General features: G+C 39.2%; 2 protein-coding genes across 3 annotated transcripts in view; both read left to right on the top strand.

The window, feature by feature from the left end:
• Positions 1–19,189, top strand: part of LOC125297241 (zinc finger protein 729-like) — a 540,495-nt gene that overhangs the window by 176,753 nt on the left and 344,553 nt on the right. The window lies entirely within an intron of this gene.
• Positions 1,312–18,063, top strand: LOC125297358 (zinc finger protein 501-like). Of its 2 annotated transcripts, XM_048247694.1 has the most exons (3): positions 1,312–1,527; positions 15,430–15,479; positions 15,788–18,063. In XM_048247694.1, exons 1-3 carry the CDS (start codon positions 1,362–1,364, stop codon positions 16,526–16,528), a joined length of 957 nt encoding a protein of 318 aa, XP_048103651.1. In that variant the 5' UTR covers positions 1,312–1,361; the 3' UTR covers positions 16,529–18,063. The 2 variants fall into 2 exon arrangements, with proteins under 2 accessions (XP_048103651.1, XP_048103650.1); XM_048247693.1 differs by lacking the exons at positions 15,430–15,479; positions 15,788–18,063 and adding an exon at positions 10,437–11,953.

Consider the following 19,189-nt stretch of genomic DNA (forward strand, 5'->3'; position numbering starts at 1 on the left):
TCAATACCAATTTCAAGTTTTTTCCTGAAATTGCACAGTGCCTGCTTTAAAGGCCACTGTTCCCACCTAGTTTGACCTATAATCAAATTCTTAACCTCTTTGGAAAGCTGAGACACAGTAGTTTCATCATAATAACTGTGTGATGTACTGACAGTCACAAAGGCTAGAATATATATTTTTCTTTCTGCCAGATTACAAGCATCTTTGAACTGACCACATAAATGCAGAGATATGACATTATGCTATCCTGCAAAATATAAATTTACACTATAAGTAGTAAGTGGGCTAGTCTATTTAAGTGCTGCTCTACACATATAATTTGTGCAGCATTTATTATAGAAAAACCTTGGATCTTTGGATCTTCCTCTTTTTCATGTAGCAGTAATGCTGCTTTATGACATCATTGCCTACAACATTCTATTTGTTTGTGCAGCATTGATTATTGACCATTTCAAGAGAGTTCCATTATCAGCATCATAGTTGTTCCCACAAGGCTTCCGTTTTAACATTCCACATGTTATCTTAATAGAGTCCCAAAGCCATGACGTAGCGTTGCCAAGGCAGCAATTTCACTGGATCTAAACAAATCAATCCAACCATTGATATCACCATAGCGGTGGCTTTCTTAATCTATTTCAATAATTTTACAACGTTTCTATGACGTTAGTATATTTTTTTACACTGTAGGAATCACATACTACAACATATATTCATACCAAACACGATCAAATTCGTGACTACAGAGTTTTATTTTAGCATGGGTTTCCTCCGTAAAAGAGACCTGCATGGAACTTCACAGCATGCGGTTAAAATCCTTAAATTCACGGACGTGTTTTGGCTTTATTTTTTTGGCAAAAAAACGTCACTCTTAACAGCCGCCAGTCTTTGAGAAGACGTGAAATATCCACTGGAATTTTGTTTCTTTCTATTACACCTGCCAGGGAATCCGTGTTATGTGGCTAAGCTGCTGCCTAGCAGGTAAAACACATTTAAATTGATATATTTATTTTTATTAGCTAGAAATGATGCCACATGTCTAAATTCAATGCTATTTATGCCACTTCGAAAGTTTGTTTAGATCCAGTGATTCTGCTGTCATGGAAACGCTACGTCACACTTCGGGACTCTATTAAGTAGAAGTAGATTGGGAACAAAATAGAATGTTTACACATTGTTTTTGTTTTTCTTGTTGAAAGGGTCTGGAAAGAGAGTACCTGGGATCTTTGGATCCTCCAGTGGGACCATGGGTAAAATGGAGGAAAGGCCGCTGAGCTCTGGCTGTAACGAGACTGAAACGCACCAGGTTGACCTTGAGATTGATTGTGAACTAAGAACACATAAAAGAGGAGGAATATGGTCATATGATATCATGTCCGGTCAAAGATGAAGAAGAAGAAAAGCCCTTTGCAGAACGTCACTGTAAAATTGAAACAGACGATACAGAATCTAGAGATGAAACACTACAGACACCAGCAGAGATTGAGGTCAAGATTGAGGAGGATGAGCAGGATGATAATCAGCTGGAAAGTAAGTCCTTTCAGATATATCTTTCAGACACGATTCCCTTTCAGACACGACAGTGTTTCCTCTATGTTTATGTTAGCATGGCGGCCCGCCACGGTTTAAATTAATACCGCCACGAAATGAGAATCAGGGCAGACGCACAATGTAGTTGCAGTTGCTTTTTTAAATAATTCTGCCGACATATCCTCCCCTGCTGGCTGTCAGCCACATTGCAATTTAACAATAAGTAGCCTAAAACTAGTCAGAGGTTGAAAATTGCTGTTTAACAATAAACAGCAATGTTAATTCGAGGGACCTGTCTAGTTTTATTCCATAAATATATTGTTTTAATAGACGTTAGTGTTACACCAGTGCTTCCCATACATTGACTAATCTGTGGCGGGGCGCCACGAAACCAAACACCACAGATTAATATTCAATGTTTAATTTAATTTAATTTAATTTAAATTAAATATAAGATCAAATCCTTGCATTGCCATTGAGCTGTGCTTTTACGCACGCAGCCTTTCCTTACCCTCGCTCCGCCTCTCATAGCCCGCGCTGCCCTCCTCTGCATGTGCATTTAACAAAATATTCACGATTGTTGAAGGATTGTTGTTGCCACATAGAAGCATTGCATAGAAGACGTCTGGCTAAATTGCTATTAAATCCGCTTAGCATTGTGACCATGCTGCGCAAATTTGTTCAAAACTGCTGCAGTTTCTTGAGTAGCCTATACAGATTTTGCGTGATGTCAATGACAGCCGCTCATGAGAAAGAGTGCTGTGAGGTGTGTTTTACCCTTTCCAACTATACCTCTGTGAGAGCGGGTTTTCCACACTGGCATATCTAAATTTAAGGGCAAGGCTGGAACATAGACTGTATAAAATAACACCCCACACACACACACACACACACACACACACACACACACACAATAGTGGTCCGTGGATTACTTGTTAGTCAGGATGGTGGTCCCTGACACAGAACCAGTTGAAAACCCCTGGTATAGACAGTAGCCTAGATAGTAGATAATATGCCCATAAAAAAAGCCCGCAAAAGTCCTGGCAGGAAGCATAAGGATGTAGATCCAGGAATGCACTAATATTTTGTTCGTAGTACCAGTTTGCAACAATTACTTCAGAAAAAAAATATTAAAAACTGGATATACCAAAAAACGTTGATGTAATCGCTTCCTGCCAGGACTTTAACAGGCTTTTCCCAAATCACGGAAGTAACGTCGACGCAGCGGTATAGTAGAAGAGCCTAGACAAGAGCAGATGAAAAAAGTATTATATTAGATACATAATCAGTATGATGAAGGTGAAGCTTTTTACATCCCCTTTAGGACATCCTACAACCATATGTGATGACAGATCGAAGCAAAGACGTGTAACGTTAGGGTTTTAATGTGAAGACAGATGACCGTTAACATTACAGAGGTCATGCCCTCCTGCAAGCCACCTGCTACTGCTAGCTACTGGCTCACTTAACATGCAACACTAAACCATTCAGTGCTATCCAGTCAACAACACTTAATTTGATAGACTAAATATGAACCAAAATAAACACACAAAAACACGTAGCCCAGGTATTCTAATGCTATACTAACCCCTGAAATGGGCTAACCTAAAGCTTGCGCTATCTCACCATACTAACTACTATGATAAACGTCCAGCAGGTACACTGCAAAGATAGCAATAGCAGCTGCCAATTTTAACAAAACATCGGGAACCGACCATATAGAGCGAGGTTTTAGGACAGACTACCAAAGTCACCCTACAGTTTTTGGGTGGTTGACGTGAACTCAAATTCAAAGTGAAAAAAATTATAATTCAAAAATATATGTCAAATGACATATAATTATATTCCCTGAAATGTGAATAATTCAAAACTGAATGTGTCCATTTCTAATTATTCATATATTTTGCATATTTTTCACTTTTTGGTGTGGTAGTCCTAAAATGCGTCCACCGGTGCAACAAAATAAAAAATGTCATTATTTAATTCAGAGAATGTTGGACAGATAAGATAGATGAGGCTAAGGCATATTAGTTTGCCCCAACTATATTTCCACATCAAACATACCCCCAGAAAATTCAGAATTATGTTATTTATATACTATAAGATGTACACATAGAGACTTCACCCAAATGTCTGGGTTACATTCATTATATTTAGTATAAAACCCAAGGAATCTTCATTTCATCCTTATAGCTGCATAGTAATGATAGCATTATTATACTATCCAACACTTTTTACATACATTTTTCATTAAAATACCTTTTCTACTCACAATTCAATTTGTTGTACCACAGGACATGCCGTTGCACCATTGGACAACAGAGTACTAGTATGCCCATTATTATTTTAAATTCAGTCAAATTTTTAGTACAACACAACAGGTAAAATATTTTTTTCTGATAGCCATACTTTCCCATAATTATGATTGGAATTCATCTATAAAATAACTGGGTCAAATTCATTGAACAACCCATCAGCATAGTGTGTTTGTAAGGGAGGGTGTGTAAGGAAGGGAGCAGTGTGTGTAAGGGAGGGAGCAGTGTGTGTGTGTGTGTGTGTGTGTGTAAGAGAGGGAGCAGTGTGTGTGTGTAAGAGAGGGAGGAGTGTGTGTGTGTGTAAGGGAGGGAGGTGTGTGTGTGTGTGTAAGAGAGGGAGCAGTGTGTGTGTGTGTGTGTGTGTGTGTAAGAGAAGAGAGGGAGGAGTGTGTGTGTGTAGTAGAGTGAGTGGTGTTAGTGTGTTAAAGAGAGGGACGATAGTGTATGTGTGTGTATGTGAGGGAGAGTGTGTGTGTGTGAGTCTTTGTGTTAAAGAGGAGTGTGTGTCTGTGTGTGATTGAGGATGTGTGTGTGTGTGTGTGTGTGTGTGTTTGTGTGTTTGTGTGTGTGAGTGGTAGTGGAGTTAAAACAGGTAAGGTGTGTGGGAGTGTGTGTGAGTGTGTGGTGGTGGGTTAAAGACAGCAGGTAGAGTATGTATGTGTGTGGGGCAGAGTGTGTGTGTTTGTGTGTCACTTTTTATTTATTTATTCATGCTAAAGTGCAAGACAATACAAGAGCACAAAAAGCAGCATGAAAGGGCGATCCCTAAGAAGCAAGAAATGCTTATAGCGGGGACCCATTTTACTCTTTCAATAGATAGATAGATCGATAGATAGATGGATACTTTATTGATCCTCAGGGGAAATTCAAGAGTGGCTTGGCCATTAATAGAGAGACAGGTATTTTCCACATTATTTGTATTTTTTGTGGAGCGAAATATAATATAGTTTGTTTTATTGATATTTAGTGATAATGTGTTGCACTTAAACCAAGTGTCCACTTTCAACAACCCCGTGTTTGCAGTTTCCTGCAAGACAAGATTTTTGTGAGACAGGATCAGGTTGGTATCATCTGCAAATAACACTTTATGAAAAGCATCAGAGACATCTAGGTCATTGATATAAAGGGTGAACATAAGAGGCCCGAGTATGGATCCCTGGGGGACCCCAAGAGTAATAGTTTTCTGAACTGATTTATGGTCATTTATAAGTACGAACTGCTCTCTATTCTGAAGGTAGTTTTGAACCATCTCCAGAGGCTGTGGCTCTGATCCCATAATGCTGCAGTTTGATAAGTAAACCATTGGAATCAATAGTATTGAATACTTTCGATAGATCCAGAAATATCCCAATAGCCTGTTTGTTGTTGTCTATGGCATGACTGATGTTTGATGATGCATGATGTAGTCATGCAGGTTGTGCTTTGTTTTTTAAAGCCGTACTGAGCGGGGACAAGTATGTTATCAGCCTCTCCCTAAACTTCCTGGACCTTTCCTTGGTGGTCATCTCAGTCTCTCACTTTCAACATGGAAATCAAACTAGCTTTAACAAAACAGGGAAGGAAGGTTTTAGTTGACGGGCCATCCAAATGCGGCCGTCCATTCATTTTTTTAGACTCGGATTATATCTCTTTTGCATATTTTAACTAATTTTTCAATAAAACTTGTAATACAAAAAATGTTTGTTTACATGTTTGCTTTCACTATAGTAAGGTTCATTATGATGGGAGTAAAAGAAAAAAAATAATTAAACTGACTTTTGTACTATAGGACAGTGCGTTGCACCAGTGGACATTTTCGAAATCAATGCTAGTTTGCGGCCTAGCTATATGAGAGACATTCTTCATCCTGAGTAACAGTGTGAAGGTTTACATTATTTTCAATGATCAATCAATGTAAATTGATAAAAAAATATTCAGATCAATACTTAAATTGCGTTGTACCAAAGGACTACCTTAAGACGACCAGTTCCAACACTGCACGGAAATGGTAATATTATGAAAATATTTGAGACAGAATTGACCTTGTGTGCAGTCCATCTGCTCCAGTGATGTCTTCTGTCCTTCCTAATTCTGGAAGGACCCCTCTCAGTAATGGGGTGGTCACAGTAATGTCTGTTTTATATCCACATAATGGCATTGCTCCAGAAGGACACCAGTTTTGCAGACAAAATGTAATGTGTCATAATAACTCTACAGTAGGACCTTAACACTTATAACCTCTAGATTCAATAAGTAAACACTCGTATGACATGCATTCAAGTATTTTAATGTATTTAGATTAATTTTTCATTAAATTACAATTGTTTTAAGATAAGTAATACTACCGAGGACAGTTGCACCGGTGGACAAATGCCATGTTCAAAACAGAATGCACAGTTGAAGAACGATACTCATTGTTTGCAGATGGATTAGATGTAGAAGAATGAACTGCATATTAAAAAATGAATTTTAATGAAATATTATCAAATTTTAGTTATAATTGTCACTGGGAACACATAAATTGAGCGTCACGTCAACCACCCATTTACATTGGCTAAACGTTAACATTAGCTTCCAAGTCATGTGATGCAATTCTGTTCACTCTGTTGGCAGAAAGTTGACAGTATCATATTATATCGATAGCTGCTATTTTACCAAACATTGACGAAAAGACCTATGAACAGGGTTGTGTCTGTTTTGTTACGGTAGATTTACCTTTTTGTCCAGTTCTCTCTCGAGTTGAGTGGGAAACGGCATCCGTTGTAGACAGTGGCTGTAGGAACGACCTGAGTCTGACTTGTGTGGAGTCGCAGGTGACGTAGACTACCATAATTTTTAAAAAACTGGTAACTTACCACACTTTTAAAAACCTGGTGACTAACCACACTTAAAACCCAAAATCCCCATATTTACATTAACTTACTGAAATAATATTTAAAAGTATTTTACTGTGTGATATAAAGTAAAGTACTGTAGAAATTGCTGAAATGTCTAACAGTGTATGGCTGTAGTATCTGTAGTCTCAGTATGCTATATAAGCAATAAGTATGCAAGTAAGTGACTAGTTAAAAGCAGGGATGGATTAATGAGCTGGCCTACCAGGCCCAGCCTTTTCTCTTACCACTAGGGGTACTCCCAAATCGCACTAAAATATTTTAGCTGGGAGTTTTCTCTTAAAAGTTATTCACAAAGCCTTTCAGACCTACTCTTAGTAAGGAAAAATGACTACTCCTAAACTAAGAGTGAGGCTTCCTTGCTATGGATGACGTCATTACTCATGCACAAGCTTGACTGAAGTGACCACCTTGATTGGCTGATGATTGTAACATGGGAATGATTCCAAACACCTCCCTTACGATGATGAGTGACAGGTGACAGGTCTGAGAATGCGTGCGCTACACAATGATGTATAGATCACAGATGATGAATAACTGAATAAGAAGGGTTAGCCGAAATGAATCAAGAGTAAGGCAAAACAAATAGCCTAGTAGCCTATTGAAACATACGGATTGATGCAGTATCTTTGTAACATTATTAAATTAATTTGTCACCATAGCCTATGCCTAGGCCTATGTTTGCAAAGAGGGGAACATTTTAATTTGATTCACAATGAAACGTTACATTTAATTTACATGTTGACAATGAGTAGCCTAGTTTTGGTTGTTGTTGGTGCCGTTATTGCATCAGTTAGTTATGCCTACAATGCAGAATTGTTTCCTCGCGATTGGAAGCTCCTGTGGCCGCATAGGATTTTAAAACATCGCGACATGAAATGCCACAAAAAGCAGTTTGTGAATAGGGCTTAATTAGAGTTAGAGAGTTTGGAGTCCTCTCAACTTCTTTTAAAGGACAATTCCGGCGCAAAATGAACCTAGGGGTTAATAACACATGTGTACCGAGTTTGACCATTTGCTGGGATTTGTTTTCATGATAGTCGAATATCACCAGTTTTATTGCAAACCACCAATTAGCGTTTAATGCTAGCCTTCGGGGCAGACGTACAGTAAAAAGTAATCGCTCTTTCTATACCACTAACAAGGCTCAAAATAGCACCACACTTACACGGTAACATAATGAGGGTCTCTACATGTAAACCGAAGCATTGAGAACTTTGTAAGTGTACAGGCAGTTTATTAAAAAGAAACACATTACCGTTCACGTCTGGTTCACATACAGGCAGGCGCTCTGGGATGTGAAGTGAATCTCGCGTGAAACGTTGTTGCCGAAAGAAAGCACTGAGCGCATAAGGGAAGCACTGAATGCAACAGGAGACATAAGAGATGGCAGGTTATTTGAACGAATTTGAAGACATCGGGGATGAACCCTTTCGGTTTGATGGACGTCCTTATCTTTACAAGCGGGAATATACCGACGAAGAGCTTCGGGAGCTCCGTGAAAGGGCTACAAGAGAGAGCTACCTGTAGCCAATGCCACACACGGCTTCACACTTCTGAAAACTGGTGGTGTACCTGCGGACATTGTGAAGCTATGGCCCCGAAGAGGAGTGCCTGTGTTGCATGGAGTGGGACCTGTTGCGTCGCGACACCCAAGAGATGCAGTGTTTTGTAGAGTCTGAAGATTTGCCCTCATTGATAAACAGGGCTGAAGTTGAAACTTTCTTCCATGTCCCGAAAAGAAATTGGAGGCGGCGATCCATACCAGAGGGACCAGATGTACATCCACTAAGTAAGTACACTAGACAAGTTGTGTTACATCAGAGCTATTATTTCTGATAGGCCTATATTGAGCAAATTATGTTTGATTTTAGTTCACATCGCCTACCTGTAACCAGACATGAACCGTAATGTCTTAAACTGCCTGTACACTTACAAAGTTCTCAATGCTTCGGTTTACATGTAAGGACCCTCATTATGCTACTGTGTAAGTGTGTTGCTAATTTGAGCCTTGTTAGTGGTATAGAAATAGCGATTTCTTTTTACTGTATGTGTGCCCCGAAGGCTAGTGTTAAACGCTAATTAGCGGTTTGCAATAAAACTGGTCACATTCGACTAGCATGAAATAAATCCCAGCGAACGGTCGAACTCGGTACACATGTGTTATTAACCCCTAGGTTCATTTTGCGCTGGAATTGTCCTTTAAGCTGTCCCAGACTTAGGTGATACTTTTAGGTCTAAAATGCTTCGTGAATTACTTTTAGTGAAAGAAATTAAGAGTCCTAAAGTTAGGAGTGACACACCCATTATTTTTAGGAGCTGCTCCTAAATTCGCCAGTTAAGAGCTACTTTTAGCCTTAACATTTTTTGTGAATACGGCCCCTGGTGCTCTACACAACAATGCTACTCTAATATAGGCTTGTATTGGGTTTGTACATCTCATGTCTGAATGATGCAGCAGGTTCACTTTTTTTCCTTAATTACTGTACTATATAGGTTGTCCTATGATTTACAATTCTACAAGAAAAGTAACTTAATGAAGTGTTGGTGCTTTAAATGCTTCACTGAGCTGAAATTTAAACTTAAAACATCTCAAGATGAATTAAATAAAAATAACAGTGAGTAAATTACCAGTGCACGTCTTTTAAGGGCTTCAAACTGCACATCTCATGGCTCAATGTCTTACAGACTATCCTTCATGATCTTTAGGCCTTGGCTAAACCAGCTCGCCATGCTAGCATCTTCCATAGAAATGTATTTGAGCCCAATTTAAAGAGATGTTCCAAGTAGCCTGGGGGATTTTTATGTGATTTTGCAATTATGATTGCAATAACCATTTGACAGCCCCACAATGCAATTTACTTTTTAATTTTAGTATTTTTAAATTTTCAATAAGAACATCACTATGGTTAATGCAGTAACAAAATGGTAGGCCTATTATTATAGGCTATTGCAATGACTTGCCATGCTTGATCTAAATGTGTCCATTCAATTCACCGTATACAATGACCACAGTTATACATGCAGGGAATATTCGGGCTTTAAATGTAGCAGCTATATTCGGTTTGCGCCAAATACCTGATTAAATTGATTGATGCCATCAGAATGAGTTTACACATTTTCAAATTTACACACAGGCACTGGGCCACGGCCAATCAGAGGGGAGGTCCCGCCCTTCACTATCTGTGATTTGTTTAAACCACGATATTGGCCAAATATGTGTCTGTTATTGAACCAAATTAGAGTTTGATGGCGGACACATTTTCCTCTCGAATAGCTGGTCGCACCGGTGCAACCGGCGATTTTTTTTTTTTTTTTTTTTTTTTTTTTTTTAGTCGCACTTTTGAAAAATTAGGTCGCATATGCGACCAAATTGGTCGCACTCTAGAGCCCTGACCAACATGAGTAAAAACAACCCCACACAATGACCCTGGGTCGCCCGGGTGAGGGTGTCTGATGTAATACCCGAAACACCCTATGACCCCGGGAGCATCACTGACAATGTGTCCAGGTTGCACCACAAGGTGTGTTCTAGTACTAAACCCAGCGTTTGGGTTGAGAAAATAATCATTTTCTAGAGTGTAGGTTAAATTGCTGAGTGTGGAACACGTGTTTGTCATCCTAAGGCCATATTCTTCCAGGTGATTCTAACTCGCATGGTAACTATGGTAACTCTTCCAGGTGATTCTAACTCGCATGGTAACTATGTTAACTCTTCCAGGTGTATCAGAACACCCACACTTAAGGCAACAGAAGATCCATGGACAGAATGATGAACTCAACCTGCAGCTGCAAGGAAGGCTGCACCACTGCACAGTTTGCAGGAGGAGTTTCTCAGCCTTCACTGAACTTCAGAAACACCAGCAAATACACACTAGTGTTGCACAAAAGCAGAACACTAACAAAAACTGTGACCTGTATGGGAAGTCTTTTCCACTAATTTCTAATGGAGATAAGCTACATCAATGTGCCCATTGTGGGAAAGTATATGCAACAGATGAAAGTCTCAAACACCACATAATGCTTGCACATACTACAAAGAAGCGTCATAAATGTGCCCATTGTGGGAAAGTATATGCAACAGATGGAACTCTCAAACACCACATAACGCTTACACATACTACAAAGAAGCGTCATAAATGTGTCCTTTGTGGAAAACGCTTTAAGCTCATTTCAACTCTTAATATCCATATGAACGTATACTGCAAAAAGAAAGTGCGTAAATGTCTAGAGTGTGGAAAAGTTTTTTCAAAAAATATGCAACTGAAGAGCCACATGCGTACACATACTGGAGAGAAGCCTCATAAGTGTGTCCAGTGTGGAAAAGCTTTTGCAACATCCCAAACTCTTAAAAGTCACATGTTTACACATACTGGAGAGAAGCCTCATAAATGTGTCCACTGTGAAAAAGCTTTTAAAACATCCCAAGGTCTCAAACGCCACATGCTTACACATACTAAAGAGGAGCTTCATGAATGTTCCCAGTGTGGAAAAGCTTTTAGAAAATCCCAAGATCTCAAACGCCACATGCTTACACATACTAAAGAGGAGCTTCGTGAATGTTCCCAGTGTGGAAAAGCTTTTGGAACATCTCAAGATCTCAAACGCCACATGCTTACACATACTAAAGAGGAGCTTTGTGAATGTTCCCAGTGTGGAAAAGCTTTTGGAACATCCCAAGATCTCAAACGCCACATGCTTACACATACTGGAGAGATTCTTCATATATGTGTCCAGTGTGCAAAAGCTTTTAGAACATATCAAGACATGAAATGCCACATGCTTACACATATTGGAGGGAAGCCTCATAAATGTGTCTAGTGCGGAAAAGCTTCTTCACAAATGTCATAAATGTGTCCAGTGTGGAAAAGCGTTTGCAATAGCCAAATACCTCAAACACAGCAAATACATATTATATAGCCTTATATGCCACAGCCGTACGCATACTGACAACAGTCCTTATAAATGTGTCCAGTGTGGGAAAACCTTTATTCACAGTTCAGTTCTTAAAACCCCTGGGCTAGTACACAAATAAGAGAAGAGTTATATATGTCCCCAGTGTGGAAAAGTTTTGTGTATGATTTAATTAGTAAAAAATGTTTAATCTATGTATTTGTTTTCTACCAATCATTTATTTCAAAATAAAGAACTATTTCATACAAAAATACATATTTTGATGTTTTTTGCTCATGTTTGTGTATATAGTTGGTTAAAATGAAATGGCAATACTTTAATCATCAGGGGCCGTATTCACAAACCCTTTTATCTTAACACTAGGAGTACTCCTAAATCGCACTAAAAGATTTTAGCTAGGAGTTACCCTATTGGAGACATATGGAGACATTGATAATGGGCTAAGCCCGAAACGTTTGTTTCCCAGTTCTTGGTCCGTAGACTTATTGTAATAACCTCGGCTCTCAATACATATTTGTATGAGTATCAAGATTAAAAAAATCTCAGATTTGATTGTAGTTTGTATAACTTCAACATGGGTTATAGGTCAAAAGTTGAATGATCGAGTACTTATGTCCTTTTGTTTTCTTACAGGTTGGGTCGTTGTTGCCCATAAAACGCTAGCATTGTGCTAATGAGTGATGTCATTGACACGTTTGAAAGGCTTTTAAGAACAATTAAGTGACTTTAAAAAATATAATACTCAACCAAGTGTATTTTCTTTGCCTCCCCTTTCGAATATAATATTCAAATGACTTGAAAAAAAAATTAAATCCCGAGAAAAGTGGATTTTGAGGGGTACAGCTCCATAGACCTCCATGCATTCTGCACTTTCATGGAATGGCCCTCATGTGGAACCACATAAGGAACTGCAACCAGTTCAGAAACCGGAAGTTTTCCGAGAGTGGCAGTTCTCCCCTTATTAGACATTCTCTGATAACATATGGAATGTTAAAACGGAAGCCTTGTGGGGCCAACTATGATGCTGATAATGGAACTCTCTTGAAAGGGTCTATAGAAATACAATTGACCTGTCGCTAAGCCCCGCCCCCTATTGTTACTGTGTGAACTCGGATAAACAAACCAGACTTGATTAAAAATACATTGTGGACAATGGCAGCTGACAGTATATGAAAGCAGGCTTTGAGGACTTTTTGGTCGATAAAGGATTTACTTTCCTCCAGAAGCTATCAAAAGGGACTTAATTATGCTATGGAGGGCCTAGAAATCTAGACGCGCCCCTAGCGGCAGCGAATTACATTTGCTGCCAGGGCTAGTCTAGCAACTCTCTGTTGGCTTGTGAGCTTCAGAAATCGAAACTTAATCAGGCCAATGAAATCGTGTATAGAGTCGTTAGGGGAGCTTAACATAATGATTGATGGCAGAGTTGCAACGGTTTGGCTTGAATTCCCTGCTACTTGAAAACAAATAAGATGGATGTTGCTGCTGGCGAACAGTGTGACACGAGTTAAGGAAACGTTTGAACTAGCCAACTAGCTCCGCTGGTGGGAAACGCATGGGACTCATAAGCTGCCCGCTGTCCCATTAGTGCAGAGGGAATTTGAAAGACAACTGATTATCCCGCCCCTCGGACTGAGCACTGCGAACGGTGAGTGTCCAGACCCTACATTTTAATGTGGGTCTGGCTCATCAGGCTAATGGAGGGGTCTATTCAAAACTTTAGAATACATACTGCTGCTAAGGTGACAAGCAGTTGTGGCGAGTAGCCGTGCAAATCACCGTGCAAAAACCACTGACGTTAATGCTAGCTAGCTAGCTAGTGGAAGATTGATACTAAGATATGTTAGGTTACGTTAATATTTGATGTAGTAAGAATATAGTAGTTGGTTAATGAGCATTTTCATCTTGGGATTTAACAGGGAACCTGTGCCCACGTTGTTGGCTTAGTAGCCTACATTACGTCGCCTTGCAAACATGTAGGCTACTGTTGATGAAAATATACCCGTTGCCTCTCGCAAATCACGTGCAAAACCACTGATCTAGCTAGCTAGCTAGTGGAAGATTGATACTAAGATATGTTGGGATTCACGTTAATATTTGATGTAGTAAGAATATAGTAGTTGGTTAATGAGCATTTTCATCTTGGGATTTAACAGGGAACCTGTTGGCCCTACATTACGTCGAGCTATTGCAAACACGAGAGACGTCCTGTAGGCTACTGTTGATGTAGCCTACCTCGGGTCGACCAAACACGAGGCTATCAGTATTACCCGTCCCCCCATGCAAAACGTTTGACCATGGTTATCTGTCGGGGTTTTTTGAGTTAATAAACTCCATAAATAACCGTTAATTTGTCATTTTATGCCTCCTCCCTGTTTTGGATGTCCAAGTCCCGTTGAGGCTGGACTGTCATTGGCTCATCAGCGTTCTAAGGGCGGCACTTAGAAACCATTTAAGTTCCATGTGCGGAATTTTGGCCAAAGTCATCCTTCTTAGTTTAGCCCTGAAATCACATTCAACAATGAAGTAGTGTGGGTAAAGCATACTGTACATTTCCTGAATCCTTGGAGTCCTGAGAGTATTTCAGTTTCTGTCTTTTGTGTCTTTAATGTTCTCTGATGCCCCAGGGCGTAAAGATAGTGTATAGTTTAGGCGGAAATTTTGGAAAATGTTGAGTTTTTGTTGGTTCAAAGAGCTCCAGTGTTGTGCTTGAATAAAAGGTACCCTTATGTACTCTTTCAGATGATGCCAAACTCAATATTATACAACACTGACAAGTGTATTAAAGGTTGTATCAGTGATTGCAGGCCCAAAAAAAGACCCAAACATAAATGATCACCTTCATGTAATGGTTCCTAACGATCCGCTAGCTGCCCGCCCCATAAGGGCATCTGTAGGCAGCCTTGGCTCTGAGATCTGCACACAAAAACTGAACAGAAAAGAACTGCACAGAAAAGAAAAAAAATGGCGGGGGAGCCCCGTGTTGTTATGGCGATTATGACTGGCCTGCCCCCACTGCTAAAGAAAATCGAGAGGAAACACTGGAACACGGTCATCTCATTTAAATGGTGGGAACGTCAAATGTAACAAATATAATTCATTACACATTTAATTCACCTGAACAGTGTTTGAATCCTGTTTGTAGTCACTGGAAATCTTAGACCTAGCTGTGCAAAGCCGCAGATTCCATTACTATTAATCTGTTATCACAGATTTCATTAGCCATATTAACCAACAACCGGCTAATGATGTTGTTATGCATGTACAAAATACAACATTTGAACACCCATATTGCTGCTGTTGTACTTCATTGTATCTACAGCTGTTAATGTGATTACTCATATTTCAAGCCGCATTTCTCAGTTGTGATGCTTTTCATGAACTGGCCCCCATTACAAACTAATTGAATGGCCCTGGCCTAAATCAAAGCTATAGTTTTGCATTTGCCAGAAGAGTAGGCTAGATATTATGTTTGTTTTAATATTTGACAAATTTTCAGTTTTTTTTTTAAAAACACTAATGCAATGTATTTGGATATTGTTAAAATGTTGTTCATACTAATAGTTGATTATACGGGCAAAGTAAGATCATTGTAATTGCCAGTTAATTTCTTTGGTCTTTACCATGTGTTCTGGTAACTTGTAAAGCCATTACAATTGTTCCATCACATTTTCTAACATTACAGCAATACATGGTAAGTAGTGGAGAGTGCATGTTGATTAGGTAATTTGATTGACAACTTCATACCAGACAATTTAAGTAGGCCTAACTTTGATCATGTGTGTTTGGATCTTCCACAGCATCATCTTTGCAGCAAGGCACAGCAAAGCGTCTCGTCACAAAAAAAGCAGTAGGTGTTATCCTGTATAGTCTACAAGATGGATGGATAGATAGATAGATAGATTTATTGATCCCCAAGGGGAAATTCAAGGTCTCAGTAGCATACAGACATCACACACAACATGCACTTACAGCAATACAAGTAACATACAAATAAAAAAACTCCACGGTACAATAGAGACAGTAGAAGATAAACATGATACTAAAAATGAAATGCTAAATATACTAAACTAAATCAAATATCAACAGTCTACAAGTATATAATAGCCAACAAGTCAGGCATCCTTGCTTAAGCCATGACTCTCCATTTAAATACAGGCAGCTGTTTCCAAGGTGCGGCTGTGGGACGATAAGGGCTGGATGGCTAATATGGAAAGCCGCCTAGCCGCCAGGACAGCGGATCTTACATCGGAACGAGCTCGAGTAGCTCAACTGCTTGCCGAGAATGCAAGTTTGAAAGCTGACCTGTCAGCCAGCAGAGCGGAGACAGACAACCTCCGACAAGAGATGCAGGGGCTGAGAGAGGCCAGTCAGAGGGGGCTGCTCATGCAAGAGATGAGAGCTGGCATAGGAGAACTGCATTCGGTTCTACGTATGGTTAACTCTACGCCTGTGAGATTAATCCCCAGACGCGCCTCAACACCTGCACCAGAAGTAGATTCTTCAGATTGTCAGATGTCTCCATCGGCCATTTCCTCTTCCTTAACAAACAGCATCCAAATGACCGGTCAGTGGGCAGACGTGAGCTTGCGTGATTTTGGACCAGAAGACCATGCTAGACTCCTCCAAATGAGCTTCGGCCAAGTGGGCAGATATGGATGCCTGCTCTTCAGACACATTATCTCGGAGGAGAACTACCAGGCATGGAGCAAGACCACAAACTGGGATGGTTCTAGAGGTAAACGAGCACTGCCTCAAAATGTGAAGAGCTTTGTGGTTTCTACACTGAGGCGTCACTTTCCTGACATGGACAGGGGGGAACTGAAAGAGTGTATTGACAAGATCAATGAATTCCTGCGTACAACACGCAAGAATTCCCAAGGACTCACTCTGCTCTAAAGACTCCAGAACACTGTACTGTAGTTTACTGCACTGTAGACTGCGTTCCAAATTATTATGCAAATTACATTTTTCTCAGATTTTCCTAAATAGTTGATGCAAATGACAGTCAGTATAATTTAAGTCAAACCGTTTAGAGTATGATTTGAATTTTATTGAACAAACCTCCCAATGATATGAGTTTGAAAATTAGTCTTCATGTATTCCTGAGCCCACTGGATGATATTACTTCATTAAAATTCAAGACAGTTAAGGACAAGCAGAAAACACTATGGAAACAAAATCCAGCGGTTAAAATCCTGAAAAAGAGAGTGTAGGAAGACCGAAAGAAAATGACACAAATATAAACTTCAGATCCATGAAATCCATGAAGACATGGTCTGCATGTGTAATTCTGAAATATGCAAAGCAAGACAGTCTTTCTTCTCAAATATCATCATTAGAAGTACAAATAACTAATATTTTCAAAATACTATTTTCAACTGAGGAGAAGTTAACAAACCCCCCCTCATTAGCATCTGAACTTGTCTCGACTAATAAATGCAATGAGTTTGCATCTTTTTTCAAAGGCAAAACTGAGAAAATCAGACATATCTTCTCAACAACTTGCTCAACATCTGGAACGTCCAGCTTCAAGGGAAGGGGAACTTAATTTGATGTCAGAGTTTAGTTTGATAGACTATGAAACTCTTGTAAAAACTGTCCAGAACCTCAACTCCTCCACATGTGGCTTAGACACTATACCTACTGTACCAGTTTTTTTAAAATCTGTTCTTCACCTCATAGCAGCAGATGTGCTTCACATTGTAAATACATCATTACTGTCTGGCACATTTCCTAATAACAGGTGCTGTTGAAAACAGCTGTTGTAAAGCCCCTTCTCAAGAAGAATAACTTGGATGCCACCATGCTAAACAACTACACGCCCATATCCAATCTACCTTTTTTTGGCAAAATTATTGAAAAAAATAGTCTCTGATCAACTAACCACCTTCCTAACATCAAATGGGTATTTTGATTAGTTGGAGAGTTGCAGCTTTACCGGGTTTCTCTGTAACTGAGTGTTAACTATTTGGGTGTTAATACTCCATGAGGGGGAGCCCTGTGGTCGGCCATTTTGGCCCTGAAAGGAAATAAATATATGTGTGTGCGAGGACAGTTTGGAACTACTTCAAGAATCTTCATAGAGTGCTGTACACTGGGTTTTTGACTATTATAATCATTCTATGTTTTTAATGTTTTAATTATTACTTTTTAAACGGTTTTCAATTATTTCCCTTTTATGCTTTTATGTGCTATTACCTTGTGTGTTTTATGTTTTCTTCCTCTTATTATTATTTTTTATTATTATACTTTTTAAACTGATTATTTGCCCTTTATGCTTTTATCAGGAAATATCCAACTCACCGAATGGTTAGTGGTGTTCATTGATGTTCCAAAACAAGTAGCGTAGCGAAATACAGTTTCTGTCGTGTTTTATTTGGCATTTTGTAAAATCCCATTGATTTCTGTTGGAAGACTCATTGCATGTTGATATTACTGCGCCACTAGCCTGGGTTTTCCCATAATCCCAATAATCATAAGTTGCTCTTGGGTGCTCTTTGTTGGTGCCCCCCCCCAATTCCAATCCTCCCCCACCTTTCTTATGCAGCCCTTGCCACTTAATCTACTAAACCCCTCTTCTACTGCACTTTTTTACCCCATACATGCACAAATAGGCTGACACCAGACATAATTTCACTGCATTTCTTACTTCCAGTAACTATATGCATGTGACAATAAACTTCCTTGTATCAACGAACACCACTAACTACTCGGTGTGTTGTACAGTTTTGAAAACAAACGTTAAGGGTTGTTTTAGGACATGTTTGAGCATGCCTGTTGGCAGCCACTCTAAGTAGTCAAAGGCGATTTAAAACGAGTCAGAAATGTCGAGACAGGACCAATAATCAAAATTTCGATGTCCACCACTCTAGTTCATCCAAAACAAACCATAAAAGGGACTCAAAGTGCTAAATACCGGAATTTTCCTTTAAATGTAGTGTATTCTCTTGTCTTTCCGATGTTGAAAAATGGCATGGGATTTAGCCCCTGTGTAACTTTAATTTCATACCATAGTGAAAAAGAAAGTCATGAACTACATCTGAAAGTTCACAGACACTCTGATTAACTTAAATAAATTGAAATTAGATCGGAAAATGCTTCTGTTAAGTTTTGTTTATAAGATTAGATATAAGATCAGGGGTGCCAATAATTGTGAGCAATGTGTTTTAGTTAAAAATATTTATTTCTTGATGAGATTTTCCTTTTTCACAAAATTTGCTTCCCTTCAAGGTTGGATTTTTCCTCCTTTCTTTTCATTGTGAGATTACAATAAATCACCAACAGATTATTTTTTATACTGTTTTTTAGTCTACTTTAGCAGAGGTGCCAATAATTCTGGAGGGTACTGTACCATACTGTATGTTAATACATACTGTAGAGAAGCCTCTTAAATGTGTTCAGTGTGGAAAAGTTTTTACACATCAACACTTAAATCCCACATGCTAATACATACTGGAAACAAGCCTCATCAATGTTCCCACTGTGGAAAAAACATTCCAACAAGTAAATTGTTCCCACAGCAAAAGGAACCTTAACCAAATAAGGAACCCAAAGTAA

Source organism: Alosa alosa, chromosome 7 (genome assembly GCF_017589495.1).
Source record: "Alosa alosa isolate M-15738 ecotype Scorff River chromosome 7, AALO_Geno_1.1, whole genome shotgun sequence".
NCBI lineage: Eukaryota > Metazoa > Chordata > Actinopteri > Clupeiformes > Clupeidae > Alosa > Alosa alosa.